At 41.6% G+C, this 17,870-nt stretch overlaps 1 protein-coding gene across 21 annotated transcripts in view; it reads right to left on the bottom strand.

Moving 5' to 3' along the window:
- Nucleotides 1-17,870, bottom strand: part of PPP1R12B (protein phosphatase 1 regulatory subunit 12B) — a 215,740-nt gene that overhangs the window by 121,700 nt on the left and 76,170 nt on the right. For 13 of the 21 annotated variants that reach the window (XR_011381332.1, XR_011381333.1, XR_011381336.1 and 10 more), the window contains 6 exons: nt 16,554-16,666; nt 13,561-13,764; nt 11,906-11,988; nt 10,367-10,492; nt 7,778-7,960; nt 2,988-3,158 (listed from right to left, as the gene is read on the bottom strand). Coding sequence is in view for 11 of the 21 variants with exons in the window: in XM_008268574.4 (XP_008266796.2) it covers nt 2,988-3,158; nt 7,778-7,960; nt 10,367-10,492; nt 11,906-11,988; nt 13,561-13,764; nt 16,554-16,666 (880 nt within the window). In the remaining 10 variants the exon portion in view is untranslated. Of the gene's footprint in view, nt 1-2,987; nt 3,159-3,526; nt 7,740-7,777; nt 7,961-9,822; nt 9,864-10,366; nt 10,493-11,905; nt 11,989-13,560; nt 13,765-16,553; nt 16,667-17,870 lie in introns of those variants that run through there. The other 8 variants (XM_008268577.4, XM_002717594.5, XM_070055088.1 and 5 more) reach the window with 6 other exon arrangements.

The raw sequence follows: 17,870 nt of genomic DNA, 5'->3' as shown, positions 1-17,870 counted from the left end.
CACAAGTATAATTATTGGGGTCAGTGTTGTGGTACAGTGGGTTAAACCACTGCTTGCAATGCCAGTGTCCCAAACAGAATACTGGTTTGGGCCTGGCTACTCCACTTGTGATCCAGCTCCCTGATAATGTGCCTGGGAAGGCAGCAGAAGATGGCCTAAGTACTTGAGTTCCTGCCACCCACATGGGACACCTGGATGGAGTTCTTTGCTAGTAGCTTCAGGCAGCCCCAGATCTAGCTGTTGTGGCCATTTGGGGAGTGAACCAGCAAATGGAAAATTAATCGATCAATTGATTAATCTCTCTCTCCCCCCCCCTTTCCATCTTCCTGTCACTCTGCCTTTCAAATAAATAAGTAAATATTTTTATTTATTTGAAAGTTAGAGTGACAGAGAGAGGAGAGACAGAGAGATTTTCTATCCACTGGTTCATTCCCCAAATGGCCACAATGGCTGGGGTTGAGCCAGGCCAAAGCCAGAAGCCAGGAACTTCTTCTGGGTCTCCTATGTGGATGCAGGGTCCCAAGGACTTGAGCCATCCTCCACTGCTTTCCCAGGCACATCAGCAGGGAACTGGATCAGAAGTAGGGCAGCTGGGAGTTGAACTGGAGCCCATTCAGGATGCTGGCACTGCCGATGTCCACTTAATCTGCTGTGCCACAGCGCCTGCCCCATAACTAAATCTTAAATACAAAACAAGAAAGTACAATTATTAATAAACACTTGTTTTTGTCACCAGCATATGTTTCCCAAGGGCTCAGCGTATTTGATCTACCAATATATCACTTGGGTTTATCACAGAATCTAGTAACAGCAGGTGCTCAATAAGTATTCTGAAAGAATGGATGCTAGTACATATTGAGTGACTTGATCCAGCAGTTCCTTATCTAACACCTCCCTATTCACCTTGTGCCTTCCCTAAAATGCAGACATCTTGATCTGTACTTGACATACCACATTCACCTTAAAATTCACTTACATCTTGATTTATTCTTTTCATAGGTATCCTGTGTGGTACACAGCAAGCACTCAATGAATATTTACAGGATGAATACATCTTACAAAGTAGAAATAAAAGCTGTAGTAGGTGCTACCTTATTGATCATAGGTTAAAATTCCCAGAAGAGAGTAACTATCCCTCTAGGTCTCTCTAAATTAACAGTTCATGTAATTATTTAATAATGCAGTCTGTAAATAACCCAGTTTCCCCACCCTTTTGGAGACAATGATCTTTATAATGACTTGAACTCATTTTACTTTCTTCAGCTCGGAGACTTTTCTTCAGCTAGTGAAGAGGTGACCTTTGCATTTGCTTTCTAGATGAAACTAACAGTATCTTCATTATATATAAGCTAGTAAATACACAAGTATTAACTATTCAAGGTTAATTAATATTTCCTTGGTTGGATGCCAATTAAAAGAGGACAGCTGTTAGTTCTAGAACTCTTTGCCCAGAAAATTGATTTTCTTCAGTTTTCATATAAAGACATTTTAAAAAAGAAAGGAAGGAAAGAAGGGAGGAAGGAAAAGAAAGGAAGAAAAACATTATTTTCCGATTCACTTAACATCCTTTCCCTTCCCTCCCTTCTCAAAATGTGTCTTTTAGAGGTGTCTTTATAATAAATAAATACCTATAGGATGGAACTCCTATTGCATCTTACAGATGGTAAGATTTCTTGACTTACTACACATCCATACAGACACACTCACAAATATGAAATCTCCTTCCTTTGGGTATGTGAAATAACATTAAGTCAAACAAATACAAATTTCTGTAAGGTTTCACCTGTTTTTTTAAGTCTTAAAAAGGGATAATGATAGCCTTAGTCTTTAAGTAGATCTGAGACACTTGAATGGAGTGCATTCTATTTTTTATACTCCTTCCAGTGAGAGAAAATGACCAATTCTCCATTGGTCATATCTCCAAAGTCTCTTTTTAAAAATTTTTTTATTTAATAAATGTGAATTTACAAAGTGCAGCTTTTGTATTGTTGTGGCTTCCTCCCCACCTCCCTCCCTCCCACGGCCCTCCCCTCTCCCACTCCCTCTCCCATCCCACCCTTCATCGAGTTTCATTTTCAACTACCTTCATATACAGAAGATCAACTTAGTCTACACTAAGCAAAGATTTCAACAGGCTGCACACACACAACCACACAAGGCACAGGGTATTGTTCAACTAGTAATGTTGTCATTAAGTTTCATAGTAAAACACATTAAGGACAGAGATCCTACGTGGGAAGCATGTACCCAGTGACTCCCGTTGTTGATTTAACAATTGGCACTCTTATTTATGACGACAGCAATCACCCGAGGCTCATGCCATGAGCTGTCTAGGCTACAGAAGCCCCTTGAGTTCACCAACTCTGAACTTGTTTAGTCAAGGCCATATCACAGTGGAGGTTCCTTCCTCCCTTCAGAGAAAGGCACCTCCCTCCTCCAAGGTCTCTTAATTCTAACAGAGTTGTCCTTGGTTTCTTCCTTTAATTTCTACTATGTCGTTCACAATTTCTTTCTAAAGAAATTACAGAATAGCCAGTCACTATCTTTTTACCATATCCTCACATTCTATCCATTTCCTTTTCTGCTGTTCAGAATTCTCAAGCAATCACAACTTTATAATCCTAGCTCTCTTTGAGCCTTTTGTCATACTACTACATATTACTATTTTGCTGCAAGAGAAGTCATCATGGACTACAGAGAACAAAACAAAGGATCACAAAATGCACACAGAATACCTGACTACTGTCTCTCTCACAAGACACACGGGGGAGAAAAAAAAGGTATGAGTATACCTGTAATAGAATAAGTGTTTATATTAAATAATAATTAAGATCTGTTAAAAGTCTTCCAAAGGCAAAAGACTGAACCCATGCAATATCAAAGATCTCTTTTCACAGATTTATCTGAGACTGGGGAAGACTCCACGCAGTCCTTCCTCTCCTACCTGAAAACAGAGCCCCATGAGTGAAATCAGTAGCCTAACATACCTCCTCTTCTCCCTGGCTTCCACAGAGGAGTCTGTTCCAGTGGAGGAGAGCACGGTGGCAGCTGTCACCCCATTGGCAGTGCTAGGTAGAGGGCGATTGGTGATCACACACAGCGGGGTGCTGGGAGAAACACTCTCTGCTGTCGAGTCAGTCTGGGATCTGTAAGGAGTCCTGAAACAGACACACACAAGCAGAAAGAGGATGCTCAGGGATCCTCCACAACAAAGCACTGGGACAGAGGTGCAAGAGTGAGATAGGCTTATCTAGAGAATCCTCTTGCTTAGATTGTGTTTATTTATCCATTCCAAGCTCTTAAATTTTTAAACACTGTGATTACACATTTAGTCTCACATTCTCTTCCCAAGGAGTTCTATCTTATGGGTTTGTTTGTTTTAAAAGACAAACGACATTAGCTAAGCTACAAGACAAGAGAGTGACATATGCAAGAATACCTTCAGTGACTTCACTACCATCTGGTCTCCACACATGCACACAGACAAGGCTTCTCTCCACATGAAAAAGACACCAAGTTCACTTACAATATTAGTATTCACCTGTCCCTTATTTCTTGACAATGTGCATCTTGATTGTAATCATCAATGTACACTTGATGACCATCTTCTTGGATTATCCAGACATCTGATCAGCACCCTACAACCTCAGTATGTTTGGTCCTGGATCACCTGGTGCAGCAACTGCTCTCTCTCTCCATATGACCAAAACAAATGCCTAATTATCTATATTTATAACTGCCTAAAGGAAAAACTGAAACAAAAACTGCATAGGATTTTATGTGTAGCCTTAACTACAGCTGTTTCAACAGCAAGCTGTATAATTAAATTCATTTACATGAAAACAAGATCTTTGTTTCTTAACAAAGACTTGGGAGCAACCAATGGCTCTCCACCCCAAAAGCTATCATTTGTGATGTCACAGCTTGTTGCTGGGGTAACAGATCCAAAACTGATACAGAGATGAGAAAAAGCAAAAAGCATGAATCTTTTAAATCTGCTTTTTCACCTACTCACAATTATTACCAGAAATGTCACAAGTAGCTATCTACTTACCTCCAAATAAGCACATTATTAGAATAAGCTTGGAAGAAATAATCAGATAATAAAAATCTCAAAGTAATATCTAGATACAAATATAAACATAGGGTACTTTTGAAGATGGTGGTGGTATCTAAAAATACAAGCTGTTTCCTCAGAAGCAATTGGCACATAAATGTGAGATTCTGTATTCATTTGTTTAATTTTAAAAAGTTTGAAGAGAAAAAATTCCTCAGACTTACAAGACATATGAGCCTATAGGAAGTACTAGTAAAATTATAAACACAGGGGCTGGCGCTGTGGCACAGCGGGTAAAGCCACTGCCTGCAGTGCCGGCATCCCATATGGGCATTAGTTCGAGTCTCGGCTGTTCCACTTGCTGTCCAGCTCTCCGTTAATGGTCTGGGAAAGCAGTAGAAGATGGCCCAAATGCTTGGGCCCCTGCACCCACGTGGGAAACCTGGAAGCAGCTCCTAGCTCCTGGCTTTGGATTGGCGCAGCTCCGGCCATTGTGGCCATAGGGGAAATGAACCAGCGGATGGAAGACCTCTCTGCCTCTCCTCTCTCTGTGTAATTCTGACTTTCAAGTAAATAAATAAATCTTAAGAAAAAATTAGAAACACAGCTATAAAAAATTATATTTATCAAAACCTTACCTGAAATTTTACACAGGATAATAACACATTTTGGTGTCTGCAACTTCTTATGCTGTAGAAATGTCAGGGATCTAATTTTTTTATTAAGTTATATAACGGGACTTTATCATTTTGAAATGTGCTATAATTTTACAGACTGTCAGGAGCAGAATGAAAGGGCTCTACAGTGGAATCAGAAGCTGTACAATGGAGGAGAATCAACCTGGGCTTCTGGACCACCTGGAGATGAGCTGAAACTCATTTAATTTCTCTATCTCTCCTCCTCTACAATATAGGAATGATACCTTAAAATGTATGGTTCTTGCAGTAATTAAGTAAAATAATATTTAAGGAACACCTGAAATAGTGCCCAGAATAAAACAAACTTTGTGGAAAAAAAAACTGTGATAAAACAGACAAGAACTTTGAAATGTACAAACCTGGGCTCAAATCCTGGCTCAGTTCCTTACTAGCTGTGTGACCCTGGGCAGATAACTAAGCTTTTGGTCTCAATTTCCTCATTTATAAGAAAAGAATAATACTTTATGTACTAAAGTGCTGTTTAGGAGACTATCAACAACATAGATGTGCCTGAGGTAGCTGGTTATCTCTCCATATCACCGTCTCTTCCTCCTTCACTAACAGTGCCAGCCTCTGGATTACTGAAGGCTGCGATGTATCAGGTTAAAAATCCACATTTCGGCCGGCTCTGCGGCTCACGAGGCTAATCCTCTGCCTGCGGCACCAGCACCCTGGGTTCTAGTCCCGGTTGGGGCACCGGATTCTGTCCCGGTTGCTCCTCTTCCAGTCCAGGGCTCTGCTGTGGCCCGGGAGTGCAGTGGAGGATGGCGCAGGTCCTTGGGCCCTGCACCCGTATGGGAGACCAGGAGGAAGCACCTGGCTCCTGGCTTCGGATCGGAGCAGCGCGCCACCCTTAGTGGCCATTTGGGAGGTGAACCAAGGGAAGGAAGACCTTTCTGTCTCTGTCTCTCTCTCTCTCTCTCTCACTGTCTAACTCTGCCTGTCAAAAAAAAAAAAAAAAAAAATCCACATTTCCCAAAGGCTTCCCAGCCATTACTGGGATCCAACAGTACATGAAGCAGAAAATTACTACTTCTGGGAAAATTCTCAAATCAGTGGCAAACCTTCTTTGCCTGCTTCCCCCTTTTCTCCTTCTTCTTGCCTAGAATGCAAATGATGGTTAGAGCTCCAGCAGTTACTTCAGACCAAGAGGTAATCCATGGAAACGAGCCATGACGTAGGACTGGGATCTTTTCATGACTGTGGAGCTCCTGTGCCAGCCCATTTCCAGGCTTTCTTAACAGCAAGGGAAGAAAATTAAACTTTTATTTTTTAAGCCACCATTATTTGAATTTTTTGGTTATGTGTGAGTAAACCAAATCCCAATATAATTTTTGTACAGTGCCTAACCTAATGCCTGCCACATAATATGGTTCAATACATGGTAGGTGTAATTATTTCTCCCAGTTTCAGATCGTAATGGTTAATTAAGTAACCCTTCTGTTGTCTATGGTGATAATACTTACCATGGCCATGCAACTGGATTGTATGAGGACCTAGCAAATTTCTACATAATTATACTTATTAATATAATTATCAATAACCCATCATAAGCCTGTTACTCCTTGCCAAATTAATGGTCACAATTATTTTAGGGAACAATATCAAGTAAACTAAAAAATACCAATCAAACACCATCGTTGTTGACATTTTCACAGTAGTACTATAGTTATAATCATTTTTTATTTTCATTATGTCAACTGTAGAAACCAGACCAAAAAGGGGAACCCTTTGCCATATCCAAAGGCAAAAGGTCACTGACCATACCTAAAGGATTAAAAACTGGAGCTAACGTTGTGCTGCACATTTACAATGCCACTGAGTCTATGCCACCCCTTAGATTAATTGGAAACCAAAGAGAGAGTACTCTCAGAACACAGTTAGACAAACACAAATGACTCCCTCCACACAATGTTTCCAGCAAAACATTCTATTTGGTGGGAAGTTTTCATAAGGCTATAGGCGCCTTTGGTAAAGTGAGTTAGCTTTTCTCCTGATTTGGGTTTGTATGTCATCTTCCAAAAAGACTAAATGAAGTGATTCTTAGTCAGAATTACTGGGAAATTATATAAGTATGAGAATATTCTAATATGAAATAATTTAATATTTTATATATTTAATATTTAGTGTGGTCAATAAATTGTAATCATAGGGGCTGGCACTGTGCCACTGTGCAGTGCCAGCATCTCATAGGGGCACTGGTTTGAGTCCTGGCTGCTCTACTTCCGATCCAGCTCTCCTCTAATGAACCTGGGAAAGCAGAAGAAGATGGCCCAAGTGCTTGGGCCCCTGCACCCACATTGGAGACCCAGATGAAGCTCCTAGCTCCTGGCTTTAGCCTGGCCTAGTGGATGGAAGACCTCTCTCTGTATCTCCCCTTCTCTCTCTGTAATTCTGCCTTACAAATAAATAAAAGAAATCTTAAAAAAAAAAAATTGTAATCTGGGGCCAGTGCTGTGGCATAGTGGGTAAAGCCGCCACCTGCTATGATGGCATTCCCAGATGGGCGTCGGTTTGAGTCCCGGCTGCTCCACTTCCAATCCAGCTCTCTGCTATGGCCTGGGAAAGCAGCAGAAGATGGCCCAAGTCCTTGGGCCTCTGCACCTGCCTGGGAGCCTGGAAGCAACTCCTGGCTCCTGGTTTCGGATCAGCCCAGCTCTGGCCATTGCAGCCATCTGGGGAATGAACCAGCTGATGGAAGATCCCTCTCTCTGCCTCTCTGTAACTCTGCCTTTCAAATAAGTAAATAAATCTTCAAAAAAAAAAAATTGTAATCATAACTGGTAAGGTGATTGCTAGATGAAAGTAATCATAATAAGGTCATGCTTAAATATCAAGTGCAACGACTCCTTCCCTTTGATTATTCAATCAGCAACTGTTGAATGGCCAATAAAAGTCAAAGCAAAAGCATCCTCACGTTTTTACAGGAATTCAAGCTTGCTTCTACAGTGACAGAATCTCACGTGTTTCCAGAGGCATAACTCTGACGAATGTTAACTCAAATGGCTCTGGGAAGCCTTACCTGCCGTGGTGGACAGATGCAGTAGTGTTTGCACTGACTGGTGCAGAGCAAGAAGAGGCAGGTTGCCACTGGCTGCCCAGAGAGGTAGATGAACCAATGGTAATGGGTGAGGTAGCAGGAGATGAATTGCGACTGGCTGAAATGTAGGGACTTGTGGGGTCACTACTTCTACCAAATGAAGCACTGCAAAACAGCACACAGTCACTTTCTTCAGGACATGCTGTCTGCCCACCATTTCCCACACCACCTTCCCACCCAGACTGTGCACTTTCAAAATGAATGTGGACCAAGGAGAGGGTATTATAACTGGGAAGCAGAGTGATCAACCCCAGCCAGAGCTGGTCACTGGCAGTAAGCAGGCAATCATCCAAGAGTGAAGGAACCGTCACTCTTTGAAGGATGATCTTTTGGTCAATCATCCAAAAGAATGAAGGGACGTGAAGGAGGAGAGGTGATATTTAACAGAGGAAAGCAGAAAAGAAGAATATATGAGGCAAGAGTAGAAGCTAAGAAAGAGAAATAATAGGAAATAGTTTATTAGAAAATACAATTTCCAACAAGCCCAAGGCAAAAAAATCATGCAACCCCAAATATCTACCTGATACAGAAGTAGCATTGCGAAAGCTACAGTAGGATCAGGGAATTTGAACAGGTTTGGAAGAAGAGATTTGAAATGAAAAAGAGAGTAAGAGTAAAGAAGTTCTGTGAACTAGTTACTGAACTTAAAGCAAATATATCTTTGGGAAGATTTAAAGCACAAACTCTAGAAAGTAATACTGTATAGGTGATAAAAGCCAATTTTTCCTTTGTAAGAAATATCTCAATTGCAGCAAAAAAAAATCTGGAGTTAGAATTTTTTAAAATACTCTTGATTATAATAGTAATAAGACACTTGATGGGATGATCTAAAAAAAAAAAACAACAATGCCTTTTTTGAAAAAGAGGTGTGTTCCCGGGGCACACGAGAGGAACTCCAGCCTCTCATAAAGAGAAGAGATGAACTGGAAAATGCAAAGTATACCCAAGTTTGGCATAGCTAGGAAAGATATTTTCCCCACACTTTCTTTTAAAAACGGGAATGGTATAATTTTTTTCCTCTTGAAAAGATCATAAGACAGGAGTTTAATAGAATCAAAACATGCTTTAGAGTTTGAGGAGAAGAGCTTTGGAAACTCAGAGTATGAAGCAAAGTTGCAGAATGTTTCTCCAAAAGTTTTCACATATTTAAGCATGCTCCCCACTCTAAACACAGACAGCCCTTCCCTCCTCTGTTCATTCTAACTTTGCCAAACTACACCTATTAAACCAATGCCACTCCACCTGTTTGCTGATGATTTGGATAATGAAAATCAGCAACCTCACCACAAAATAACACCACAAAATAATTCCATGTGTGGAAACTCAATGGCAGTTTTCTCTGTTTTTTAAACCTAGAATATTATATTATAAAAACTAATTATTTATTTTGTCGGTAGACCATGACCTCAGCTTTTAAGACAAATAGATAATTGCTTTATAAAGCCAAAACCAGCTGGCTTACATAACAGACCATGGAACTTGTATATCTTGAATATGAAGCCCTCTCTTACAGAATGTATCTACAGAACTGAAGAAAACTTTAGGGTAACAGTGGCTGTTTGTTTTATAGCTTACTATTTCCCGTCTTCCGATATTAACTAGTCAATAAGAATCTTCCTGTCAAATAGAAATCAGTCTTGACCCCAAATAGCTAACCTGCTCATAAAGTCTATTGCCAAAGCCTGTTTCTAAGCTAACCAATCATCTAGAAAATTGAACAATGAAGGTTATGATGTGAAGAGGCAGTTGGAGCGGTTAAGTGGAAGTGAAGAAAAAAATTCAAAATAAGCAGTGAAAAACAGAATCTTCCACATCAGCAGCAAAGTTCAAATTAAAACAGTAACTAAGGATATCTTGTTGCTTAATGGCTCTGGCAAAGGTGCTTTGCATGCTGGCTAGTAGGTGGCAAAGAAAATAACTGCAGAAAAGGGAAGACAGTCGAGAAGAGAGGAAGGAAACCCATGTACCTTCTCTGCACCAAACTTGCGCGTTTCACATCTTGATGGATCTGAGGGCCATTAAAGTCATAAAAAAAAAACAACTCAAGTCCCTAAGTGAAACTTCTGTAACGTAACAGAAAACTGTCCCCATGTCCCACCCTTCACCACCCTACAGTGTCCCTCCTTCTTCCCCCCAAAAATATAACTCGAGATAAGAACTGCTCTAGCTTTAGAAAAAGAAAAGACAGCTACTGGACAAGGGTGAGTTAAATTCAGTCTTGCCCAGAGATTACGAGAAGTCACTTCTGATTGGCGATGTTAACAGGACTGAGAGAATGGAATAAAAAGTCAGGTGTGTGGTGAGAATTTGGAATTAGCTTACTTTAATTCAGTTATCAAGAAAATAAGTTAATTTTAAGTTAGTCAAGATGTTAATCCCAAGAAATATAAAGTAATTCATTTTTGATTCACTGCTATGGTGCTAATTGGATATAAAAAGGCATGCAGTTATGACCCCCATTCCCATGGCCAGAGTGGAGGAAATCCATTGCCCACCCCGTGAGCCTGGTACCTTTTCAAGTAGGGTGACACATAGGTGGAAGGGGCAGCTGTCTGTGGGGTGTCATTCCCCTTCGCCTCCTCCCTCCACAGCTGCCGGGTATAGGAGCCGCTCCGCACTAGGTTAACGGCCGATTCTCTGCAGAGGCATAAGAGAAGGCAGTTTCCGTCCATGATACAGTGCAGACAGGGAGGGAAGAGCCTGGTAGGTACACTTAATATGGCTAAAGAACTAGACACATTCTTCAAATAATTGTCTGTTTTACGTGACTGTTTTCTGTACAGAGGGAGAGTTCAGAATTACTGTCTGCTTTCTTTTATAAATTTCAAAGTCAACCAATTTTGAAAGGTACCAATCTCATCATGTGAAATGCTCCTAAGCCTTGCAGTCCCTGCAGGAGGCTGCGGGGAAGTGGGTGGTGGCTAAGATGAAGCCTGTCCCCAGGGAAAGAGGCTCTTCTGAAGGAGAAAGGAAGGACTTGCTGAGATCCTCTTTAGCATCTTAAATGAAAGCCTCCAGGAAGGCGACGCAGCAGGGCTCAGCAAAAAGCTGTGTGTTCCCACGCTAAGTGAGGTTCTCCAGAGCGGTCCTTCTCCAACTTCAATGTGTATCTGAAGGGAATTTGAGGGAATTTGATAAAGATATGGATTCTGATTCACCAGTTCTGGACTGGAACCTGAGGGTCAGCAGTCCCACCGTGTTCTGTCTTGCCCCCCAGAGACGCTGCTACTGCTGACTGGAGAACCCCATTTAGTGAAGACAGGTTCTAGGCCAAGCTCTGTCCTGAGTTGCAGCAATAGTTCAAAATCCTAAATTCATTTCAACTTTTTCTTAAATAAATCATATTTAAAAAAAAAAAATAGCTATCATTTAGGGCTGGTGCTGTGGTACAGTATCCCATATGGGCACCAGTTCAATTGCTTTCTATTCCACTTCTGATCCAGCTCCCTGCTACTGGCCTGGGAAAAGTAGCAGAAGATGGCCCAAGTGCTTGGGCCCTGCAACCCGCAAGACAGATCCAGATGAAGCTCCTGGCTGCTGGCTACAAGCTGGCTTAGCCCTGGCCATTGTGGCCATCTGAGGGGTGAACTAGCAGAGGGAAGGTCTTTCTCTGTCTCTCTCTCTGTAACTCTGCTTTTCAAATAAACAAATAAATCTTTAAAAGAAAAACACTATCACTTTAACTTCCTTATCCATTTGATGAGAAACACTTTAAATTTTATCTACTTACAAATCAGAAGTTGAGCGGCTGAATTCAATGATAGTATTTATTATGTGGTAGGCACTAGGGGCCTTTGAAAAACTAGATAGACACAGACCCTCTGCAGAGCCTGCTGGTGAACTACACCTAATCCACACTCAGCAGGGTCAAGGGAGACTTCCTAAAGAGAGTAACATCTAAGCTGACGTTACAATTTGAAGGGGAAACAAGGAAGTAAGGATTGGGAAGCAAAGTAAGCAGAAGCAACCAACAACTCATAGTATGCAGAGGACATTCACAGATCACCAGGCCTGGAAAAGAGGACCACTTCCGGCCTGCACTGAGGTTACCTGTTCTCCTTTTCTTCAATGTCACTTGTGCTGTTGAGTCTCCGGGGCACTAGGGAACTAAAATAGCCTCTGTTTTCTCTCTCCTGTAAAATAAAAACAAGCATAAAGCCCAGGGAAGATACCGTGTTGACACAGTATAAACACATTTTGGGTTGAAAAGCAGAACTTAATATACCTATATAATCTTATCTCTGCACTCATCATTAATCCCACTTTCAATAATATTACAGAAGGTTAGCATCCAAAAGTTTATTCCCAACTTTCTTCCATTAAAACCCAGCTTGTAGGGAAACAGTTCTGATGGGAAAAGTCAGGATGATCAAAGGAAGAAAACAGCAGCACACATCACACAAAGCACCAGCTCTGCCTTTAGTCCCCAGCAAACCTTCCTGGAGAGGAAGCTTCCTGAGAACACCCTCGGCAAATTCGCGTGCAGTAGAGCTAATCCACCTATGACCCCTCACCCTGATCTTCTATGAATACACAGATGAACTAGTTGTGATGTTAGTCTGCTCGTAATTCTACAAATGAAAAATCACGTTTTTTTTCCCCCTAAGTGCTAACTTGTCTGAGCTTCATTTGAATTCAAAGCCCAGTTTAGAGAATTTTGTTTCTAACATTAAAAGATTAAGTTTCAGGGGCCAATGCTGTGGTGCAGGTTAAAGCTACAATCGACAGCACCAGCATCATGTATGGGCACAATGGGTTAAAGCCATGGTCTACAGTGGTTTGAGTCCTGGCCGCTCCATTTCCAATCCAGCTCCCTGCTATGGCCTGGGAAAGCAGTAGAAGATGGCCAAGTCCTTGGGCTCCTGTACAAACGTGGGAGACCCCAAAGAAGCTCCTGGCTGCTGGCTTTGGATCAGCCCAGCTCTGGCCATTGCAGCCTATTTGGGGAGTGAACCAGCACATGGAAGATCTCTCTTTCTCTCTCTCTCTCTTTCTTTCTCTCCTCCTCTCTCTCTGTAACTCTGCCTTTCAAATGAATAAATAAATCTTAAAAAAAAAAAAAAAAAAAAAGAGGAAGCATCTGGGGCCAGCGCTGTGGCGCAGAGGGTTAAGTCATAGCCTATAGCACTGGCATTCCACACAGGTGCTGGGTCGAGTTCCGACTGCACCATTTCCAATCCACCTCCCTGCAAATGTGCCTGGGAAAGCTGCAGAGAATCTATGTGGGAGACCTGGCTCCTAGTTTCAGCCTGGCTCAACCCTGGCTGTTGCACCCATTTGGGGAGTAAACCAGGGGACAAAAGATCTCTCTGTCTCTCTTTCTCTCTCTCTGCAACTATGCCTTTCAAATAAATAATTTTTTTTAAGAGTAAGTTTCTGGTTTGGTTCAGAAGAACATTTTAGGCCATATTCAAATTTTCGTGCTTCTGATCCACTGTTTTGCTCTAGGTGGCTAAGAAGAATAAACACACAGTAAGCCAATAGAAAAAAGCTATTTTTAAAGCCCCCCCCCCCCATGCTTTTTTGCCAAGTAAATAAAAGCAAACAAATAGCTGGGCTAAAGTATCACTATGCCTGCTCCCTTTAAAGGCTTTGTACTTCCAGAATCAACTAATAGCCTAGAAAATATTTCATTTATTCCCAAGATGGAATTTTCATGAAAGAAAACTGCTTTGAAATTCCCCCATTTCCTGCCCAAACCACACCTTTTCTTTATTGTCCAGCAGAGCGGAAATCCGAGGGCTTGATGAGGAGCGGTAGATGGAGGAGCCGCGGTCCCGCAGAGCTTCCCTGGAGTTGGCCGCCTCACTCAGCGTGTTGTGGCTGCCAGTTTTCCTGAGTCCTAGTCTCCACGAAGAGGGGGACTCATCTTTGGGCTCTTCTGACTTATTAAAGAAGCTGGAGGAGTACTGTGAGGGAAGATGCAAAGAGAAGGGATGAAAAGGAAAGGTTCTGGCTGTTCTTTTCCAGACTGATTGGCTTTTCCATACCTAACAAGTTTCGGGGAGGCAACACAAAACTGTAGAACACAGGGCAGCTTTCTGCCAACGTTCCCTTCCCCATCCGGCAGATGCTAGTAACCTCTCAAGGCAATAGTCTCAGATTCTTAACACACTGCTCCTAGCTGACAGAGCTGCCCTGGGAAATTGAATACCATTTGCTCTCCTTATGCAAGTAACACTAACCCAGAGCACCAGGAGACAGAGTTCTGGTAGGACATCTTCTCTTGACTCACATACCACTGAAAACGAGACATTTCACTTCTCTAGGTCTCAACATGCACATCAATAAAATGGTAATAATGAGCTTAATTCTCCTTGAGATAAAGTTTACTTTGATGCATAAAAACCTTGAAATCAATGCATACAAAATGTCTTCAAAAAATTCATGAAAAATGCATATTTGGGGTTGGCATTGTGGCGCAGTGGATTCAGCTGCTGCCTGCAACACCAGCATCCTAGAAGCTACTCCACTTCCATTCCAGGTACCCACTAATGCACCTGGGAAAGCAGAAGACAGCCCAAGAACTTGGGGCCCTGCCACCCATGTGGGAAATCTGCATAGTGTTCCAATCTCCTGGCTTTGGCCACTGCAGCCATCTGAGGAGTGAACCAGTAGATGAAAGACCTCTATGTGTGTGTGTGTGTGTCTCCCCTTCTCTCTCTGTAACTCTGCCTTTCAAATAAATAAATCATAAAAAAAGAAAAATACATACTATGGGAAAAACTATACTATCAAAATTTTTGTGCAAAAATAAGCTTATGTTTTAATTCCATTTTCCATGAACTTTTTGAAGTATACATATATATCTAGACTAGAAGACACATGATGAGTTAATGTATAAATAACATTTTAAGGTACTGGGTGTACAAAGCTAATAACAGTAAAAATACTAGAGGTAACTCTACTCAAATTCTGATTGTTGACTTAAAGAAGATAGTTTATTTGAGATAGGCCAGCAGTTCCATGTGTTATATTTTTCACTGACCAGCAAAATCAAGACCAAAAAAATTCAAACAACTGCCACCTTTTATATTTTGTCATCTTCTCATAAAAGAAAAAACCATCACCATCACTACATTAAAAAAAGAACAATAAGCACAAAAGAAAGCTTATAATTAATTATTGCAGTTTGTTGCAAACCAGGGAAATATAATAGACTACCGTCCCCTCAAGGATCATTTGGAAGTATGACTTCAGCCAGCAGTCCCTTCCTGAGCCTGGGGAACTCTGAACGGACGCTTGAGTCCTTCTCCCCATGTCAAGCCGTTTTCACTGCCCGGGATGGTGAAAATGCAATAAAAATGTAAGCCCTTTGTCTCCAGCTCAGACTTCTTTCTTCCATCTGCCATCTTAATGTACTCACAATTCCTTTCAGCTCTGGAGGCTCAATCAGCTTTCTGTAAGTTACTCTCATTCTAAGGGGGAAAATGCCTGTCCCAGAATTATTTTAGCAAAGTGTAATAAGCACATGTGTGTGCTTGTATTTTTTTGACTCGATGTTTTTATTTTTTAAAAATAAAGATTAGTTTCACATAGAAGCAGTGGCAATCTGTGAGATCCACCTAAATGACTGGCGCATGAGTGAGGACTGCATACTACGTGAACCTCTCGAATGGTGCACAGTGATAGCTCTAGGAACAAATAAGTAGCCTGCACTTTGTTCCCTCATTTCCACAATGATGCCATATGCCCATTTTTCCAATTTACTAGGCGCTAAGAAGATCAATAACTTGACAACTGTAAAACCACAGAGCTTTTTCCACAGCTTCATTTCAAAGAACTCAGATCAATTTTTAACCTCAAAGCTAAATGTGCCCTTTGCAGAGCAGCCATCGCCCAGCTCTGCCTCGCTGAGGACGCCTACACTCTGAGGGCTGCACAGAGTACAGGAGGAACTGCCTCTGCTATTCAATACTTCCTACCGCTGCCATCTGCCTGCCCATCATAAGGTATGAAGATTTTACTTATGAAATTTAGGTTTTGAAGTAAAAAAAGGAGACAGTGATCAAAACAATTAATTCAGGGAATGAGATGACTCCCCAGCCCAGTCCAAACTTTAGATACAGCTAATTTCAGATAATGAAGAAAACAGGCAAATGACAAAATTTATTTAGTCCCAGACTATGTATATATATATATATGTGTGTGTGTGTGTGTGTGTGTGTGTGTGTTATCTTAAAACTGTATAGTTAAATTTGTTTGATGATGGTTTTATAGGAATTTTTTGGATAATGTAATTAGACTGAATGTCTGGACCCTATAAATTCATATGTTGAGGCCCCAACCCCAAATGTAATTATATTTAGAGACAAGGCCTATAAGGAGATGATGAGGGTTAAATGAGGTCAGAAAGGTAGGACCCTAATCTCATAGGACTAGTGCCCTTTTAAGAAGAGCTCTCTCTGTTCACCACATTAAGAGGTAGCAAGAAGGTAGCTAGCTTCAAGTTGGGAAGAGAGCCCTTACCAGGAAGTAAAAAACCACTGGTAGCTTGATCTGAGACATCCCAGCCTCCAGAACTATGGGAAATAACTTTCTGTTTATGTCTCCTAGTCTGAGGTAATTTATCATGGGAGAAGACTAGCACAGGCAAGAATGTACATTGTTTTGCAAGAGAGTATTTTTAAGGTCTTTCTAAATGTTGTTATTGCAGTAGGGTGAAATATAACAGCCAAAGTAATTCCACAGTACTCACTCTCCTAGTAGAAGAGGCAGAGAAGGCATTCTGAGCTGGCGCTGGTATCTGCTCCATGATACTACTCTTGCTCTCAGAGTTGGAATGGCTGACAATGGCTTCTGGCTTTTTATCTGTTATTTAAGACAAGAGAAGCAACAAGTGCAAGTATGAAATCTTATCTCTGTGTGGATATGAGCTTTTCTGCTAATAGAAAGGGGCTGCCCATGTTCCAAACATATTATTAGGGCCATGTGATGTCTGGCTCAAACTAAGATGAAATCTCAAGCAATTATTGATGGAAGAAAACAAACTCAATGGTATGCTCATTTTGGTAGGTTCCAACTTCAATTTCCAGATAAAAATTCTCTCCAAATTAGTAATTATATATAAAAAATCATCAGTAACTACATAGGAATCTACTCTTTGTTTTTTGGAGGGTGGGCTGGAAAGACCAGAAAATGATTGACCTTGCTTTCTGGGTAACTACATTGAAGGGCTGGCATTGTGGTGCAGTGGTTACACGACCATCTGTGATACCTGCATCCCATCTGAGCTCTTGTTTCAGTCCTGGCTGCTCCACTTCCAATCCAGCTCCCTGCTAATGCGCCCGGCAAGCAGTGAAAGATGGCTCAAGTACCTGGCCTATCTCTCTTGTAGGAGACCTGGATGGACTTCCAGGCTCCTGGCTTTGGTGAAGCCCAGCTGGAGCTATTGTGGCCATCTGGGGAGTGAACCAGAGAATGGAAGATCTCTCTCTCTCTCTCTCTTTCTATAACTCTGCTTTCAAATAAATAAATAAATCTTTAAAGAGAGAGAGAGAAATAGTGATAGTACCAAGATATATACATATATAATTTAGGTGTTAAAACTGGTTGATTCAGATCAACAATTGCTATGGAGTTCAGAGAAAAGGAAAATCCTGAGAGAGGAAACAATAAGGGAAAACTGTAATATTAGTCAGAGTCCACCACAGAAATCAAACCATGGAAGAAACTGGAAGATAATACTGATTGGCAAGTGGAAGAGAAATAAAAGGCATAAATAATGGTTCAGAAATCAAAATATGGGGCCAGCGCTGTGGCGCAGAGGATTAATGCCCTGACCTAAGCGCCGGCATCCCATATGGGCGCCGGTTCGAGACCTGGCTGCTCCACTTCCAATCCAGCTCTCTGCTATGGCCTGGGAAAGCAGTGGAAGATGGCCCAAGTCCTTGGGCTCCTGCACCCACGTGGGAGACCCGGAAGAAGCTCGTGGCTCCTGGCTTTGGATCGGCGCAGCTCCGGCTGTTGCGGCCATTTGGGGAGTGAACCAGCAGATGGAAGACCTCTCTCTCTG

The sequence above is a fragment of the Oryctolagus cuniculus genome, chromosome 13 (genome assembly GCF_964237555.1).
Source record: "Oryctolagus cuniculus chromosome 13, mOryCun1.1, whole genome shotgun sequence".
In the NCBI taxonomy this organism is placed as follows: Eukaryota; Metazoa; Chordata; class Mammalia; order Lagomorpha; family Leporidae; genus Oryctolagus; species Oryctolagus cuniculus.
Note: the sequence above shows the minus strand (reverse complement) of the source record. Positions and strands in the feature narration are given on the sequence as shown.